Source organism: Oratosquilla oratoria, chromosome 28, assembly GCF_046742065.1.
Source record: "Oratosquilla oratoria isolate Oo_2021 chromosome 28, ASM4674206v1, whole genome shotgun sequence".
NCBI classification, from domain to species: domain Eukaryota; kingdom Metazoa; phylum Arthropoda; class Malacostraca; order Stomatopoda; family Squillidae; genus Oratosquilla; species Oratosquilla oratoria.
The window spans coordinates 49,086,278-49,091,277 of NC_134804.1; the positions used below are offsets into that span (position 1 = coordinate 49,086,278).

At 43.6% G+C, this 5,000-nt stretch overlaps 1 protein-coding gene across 2 annotated transcripts in view; it reads left to right on the forward strand.

Annotated features, from left to right (window-relative positions):
* Nucleotides 1-5,000, forward strand: part of ringer (tubulin polymerization-promoting protein ringmaker) — a 58,606-nt gene that overhangs the window by 4,077 nt on the left and 49,529 nt on the right. For both annotated transcript variants that reach the window (XR_012967714.1, XM_076211462.1), the window contains exon 2: nucleotides 9-532. Coding sequence is in view for 1 of the 2 variants with exons in the window: in XM_076211462.1 (XP_076067577.1) it covers nucleotides 9-532 (524 nt within the window). In the remaining variant the exon portion in view is untranslated. The remainder of the gene's footprint in view (nucleotides 1-8; nucleotides 533-5,000) is intronic.

The following is a 5,000-nucleotide window of genomic DNA, read 5'->3' on the forward strand; positions in this document are numbered from 1 at the left end:
TCACACAGAGCAAAACTCAGCCGTTATGAGCGAGGACGAACTGATTCAGAAGACGAGGCGTCGAGAGAAGATGAGGAAGAAGAGGAGGAGCAAGAGCGTTGGTCGCGAAAACGACGACGCGGACGACGGGGTCGGGTCGGCAGAAGCTCGAGATAAGGAACTTCTCAGCGAGGTGAGGAACCTTCTGGATGAAGTGAAGAAGCAACGAGAAGACTTCCGTCTCGAAATCCAGAGACTCTCTCACGACATCACAAAGACGAGTTCGAGGACGTCCGGTTGCTGCTCGGGTCGTCACCACGTTCATCAGTCGAACTTCGTTGACAGCGCCGACAGGAAGAGAACTCCGGTGATTGAGCGCAGCCAGACAGATAGTCCTCTTGTCGAGTCTGAGAACCTCCGTTGGGATTACCGACCTCCCACCACCGGGAAACAGGAGGAGGAGAAGGGGGAGGGGGACTCTGAAGGATCCTTCGGCCGATCCGAAAGGCACCAGAGGCAGACGTTCTCGCGAAGTCGCCAGCGACAAAGGAAGGTGAGATTTGGGGATATCACGTGATGAGGGAAGGGTGGTTGTCCAGGACACTTTGATCAATTTATTAATCTATTAATTTATTTTATATATTCTTTTTCATTTATTTATCATATATATATTTCTTTTGCTCAAGGGAAAAGTGGATTTAACTTATGGTGAGTTCGCATTCCAGACAGCAATTAAATTAAATTAAATCATATGCACGATATGACGTCATGTCGTTTGTTTCCTTTCCAGAATGAATTCATCTGTTGTTATGTAGACTCCTCTCACATCCATCTCATGGTATATTTCAAACACTCTCTCTTCCTCATTATCGTATCCTCCTTCTTCCTCCCCAGTTCTTCCTCTCAATTCCTGATTTTCCATTTTTGGGTTCCTTCTTTTAAAACGGTTACGTTTTTTCTGTGCTAATAGGCCCGCGTCTCCTACTCTCCACCTCTCTCTCTCTCTCTCTCTCTCTCTCTCTCTCTCTCTCTCTCTCTCTCTCTCTCTCTCTCTCTCTCTCTCTCTCTCTCTCTCTCTCTCTCTCTCTCTCTCTCTCTCTCTCTCTCTCTCTTTTGTTCTATCTATCTATCTATCTATCTATCTATCTATCTATCCATCCATAAATCTTTCTTTTTCTCCCTCTCTCTTGCCCACTCGCTCATTATTAAACAAACACACACACACACACACACACACACACACACACACACACACACACACACACACACACACACACACACACACACACATACACGCACGCACACATTTCAGCTACTAATATTCATTTTACGAAAAACATATTTGAAATACGCGGTTTTAAGATACGCGACCTGTTTAGGAACGTAACCCTCGCGTAACGCACAAAACTACTAAGCGGTTCCTATTTTGGTCCTCGCCTTGGCTAAAATGTATTACAATACATTTTTACAAATGTATTACAATACATACAATACATTACATACAATACAATACAGTATTACAATACAGCCGACACCCTGCTCTGTTGGGCAAAGGGTTGGGTGTGTTTGTGTGTATGTTTAAGGTTACAACATTACCCGTAGATCGGGTCATATATGGACTCTGAGCTCTCATTTGGGGAGGTGATAGATGATGATTACGAGGCAAACACGTGATTCATAACCGTGATGGATTAGACACTGGAGCGCGCGTCAATGACGCCTTGCCGTGATAGCAGAGCGATTGTTGTTGTGCTTCTTCCCTGTCGAGGGAGTTTCATGGTCAATTATCCTCCATACTCCGAGTAATCGGAGATACTGCCTACCTCCAGGACTTTTGATGTGCTGGAGGAAAATTATTTTCTTCCAGCCTATCAGATTCCATCCCGAAGGCTGCTGACTGCAGATCTGCCCCAAACAGTTGAGGGAAAAATAGCCCAGTGTGATAACCCCTTCCAAGGGTAAACGGAACGCGACACGAAGGGAGAACATCACGTAGAGAACTTAAAGAAAAAGTCTGAGGTCTTCCTTACTTGATGTGAAGATGCCCGTACGAAGACCCAGATTGTGGTGGAGGGACAACATTAGTAGAGCAGTGGAAGCCAGGGGCGAAGAGAATCTCGAAAACATAAAAAAAACCAGCATCTATACGAAGACAAGACTAGATGGAGGGTCTACATGAGGCAGAACGACTGAGAAGCTTTGATGCTTAACAGGAGACTGGCAAGAGAGGTAAGAAAATGGCAGTCACCCGCAGTCCCAACGCAAACCTGAGACGCAACGACGACGGTCTGTGGCCCTGCAAAGGCTCTCTCGCTGGCACTCGATAGTGCCAAGGTCGTGGCAGAAAGGACGAAGAGGACGAGCCGAGAATCAGGTCACTATGTCTCGTCGCTCTCCCTCGCCCGCCTTGTCCATCGTTTTAATATAAGAATCTAAGATTGAAAGAGACTGCATGAGACCATAATGGCTTTCTTGCTCTCCCTCGCCCGTCTTGTACATCGTCTTAACATAAGAATCTAAGACTGAAAGAGACTGTAAGAGACCATAAGGGCTACACTAGGCAGTTCCATGTCCATTACTACCCATCAACCCTATCTATAAAGTTATCTAACCTTCTCTTAAAACAATTGATAGTTTCAGCGGTCACTATATGGTTACCATGTCTATTCCATTCATTAACCAGTCTACTGGTAAATCAGTTCCCGCGTATTTCCTTTTTAAGCCTAAATTTGCACAAAATAAAACCATTACTACGAGTCCTACCCTACTGTCTTAATATGATGACCTTGCCTGCATTCCTTTTTTTTAACACTATGCGTTACTCGGACGTATTGCTTCCCAGAGTCTGCTTTATACATGTAATAAGAACATAAGAATGAAGGAGACTGCAAGAGACCATAAGGCCTGCACTAGACAGTTCCATGTCTATTACCACCTGTCATCCCCATCCATAAAGTTGTCTAACCGTTTCTTAAAACAAATGATAGTTTCAGCGATCACTGCATGGTAACGCAATGTCGTGAGGTTGCGACCTGAAGTTCAGGGGCGAGAGAACGTCACGGGTCCTTTGTGTCGGAAAGGAACGAGATCGTCTTATGCATTGCTGTTCAACGTGTGCATGGATGATGCGGTACGAGAAGTCAACGCAAGGGTAATAACCATAGGTCTGGAGGTGGTAACTGGGAGTGACAGGAAGTGGGAGGTGAGCCAGCTGTTGTTTGCGGATGACGCTGTACTGGTGGCTGGGTCAGAGGAGGGCTTGAGTTAGATAGTGACGGAGTTTAGGAGAATAAGTGAAACGAGAAAGCTGGGAGGTGAGCCAGTTGTTGTTCGCGGATGACACTGCACTGGTGGCTGGGTCAGAGGAGGGCTTGAGTTAGATAGTGACGGAGTTTAGGAGAATAAGTGAAACGAGAAAGCTGGGAGGTGAGCCAGTTGTTGTTCGCGGATGACACTGCACTGGTGGCTGGGTCAGAGGAGGGCTTGAGTTAGATAGTGACGGAGTTTGGGAGAGTAAATGAAACGAGAAAGCTGGGAGGTGAGCCAGTTGTTGTTCGCGGATGACACTGCACTGGTGGCTGGGTCAGAGGAGGGCTTGAGTTAGATAGTGACGGAGTTTGGGAGAGTAAATGAAACGTGAAAGCTAGAAATAAATGATAAAAGTAAAGTGATGAGATGTGCAAGGGGATGGGTGGCAGAATCAGAGGTGAGTTTGAAAGAAGAAAGGCTGGAGGAAATGAGGAACTCAAAATACTTAGGGTCACAGTAGTGAAGAAGCGAATTGTAGAGTTAAGGGCCATTTACACGGTCGAACAGTTTGACAAACCCAGTTTGTCAGGCAAGTGTTTGAAGTGATGTTTGACCGTATGAATGGGGTATTTGGTCGTCAAACACGTTTGTCGAACGTGTTTGACAACCAAATACCCTATTCACACGGTCAAACATCACTTCAAACACTTGTTTGACAAACCGGGTTTGTCAAACCGTTTGACCGTCTAAATGCCCCTTTAAGTAAATAAATGAGTGGCGGGGAGTGGTATATGGGCCATGAGAAATATGTATTTGGGGACAAATACGAAGAAAAGACTGTACGGAGTTATTGCACCTACTACACTGTATGGAGCAGAGACATGGAATTTAAAGGAATCAGATATTGGGAATCTGATAGTAATAATGAAAATAATGATAAAAATAATTATAATAAATGATAGTGATAATGATAGTAATGATAATGATAGTAGTAGTAATAATAATATCAGTAATGATAATAATGGTAATAATAACTGATAATAAAAATAATAATGTCAATGATAATAGTAAGAATATTAACAATCATGTTAATGATGATAATAGCAATAATAACATTGACATTAATGATAACAGTAGTAATGATAATGATAAAACTGATAATAATAATGACTGATAACAATAGTATTGATAATCGTGATAATAAACAATAATAATAACAATAATGATGATAACAATAACAAAAAAATAACAAAAGCAATAACAGTAACTCTTGCCCGGCCATATGACATGCCGGTCACTAAACTGAGACTGTCCTTGCCCCGACGTCAAGGACGTACCTGTCTGATGAACGACACCGTGGTTCCTCGTCGTATAGGTGAGGGTCAGTTCTCTCGTGATGGTAGGAGTGTCACGTCATATTGTGAGGCGCTTTTTTATCTTGTTTAAGACTGATGTACCTTCCACAGCCCAGCGAGAGACGACAAAAGGGGCCATGCGGTCGATGAGGTTCTCGCCACGTCATATACTTTCATTCAATTTAGATTAATCGTTGTGAGGGGGACTTCTCATCATCAACATCGAGGTGAATTGACCTGTTCTTATTCAGCCCTTGGGTGAAGGAAGACTTGTTTTAACAAAAAGAGTAAATCATAATGGACTATAGACGAAAAAAAAAGAATGCTTGATGACGCATAAACAGGTCAGCGACATGACGTCATGTCGTGTTCATGAAGAGTAGAAATGAGGAAAGCTTCGTAATATAGCTACAGATA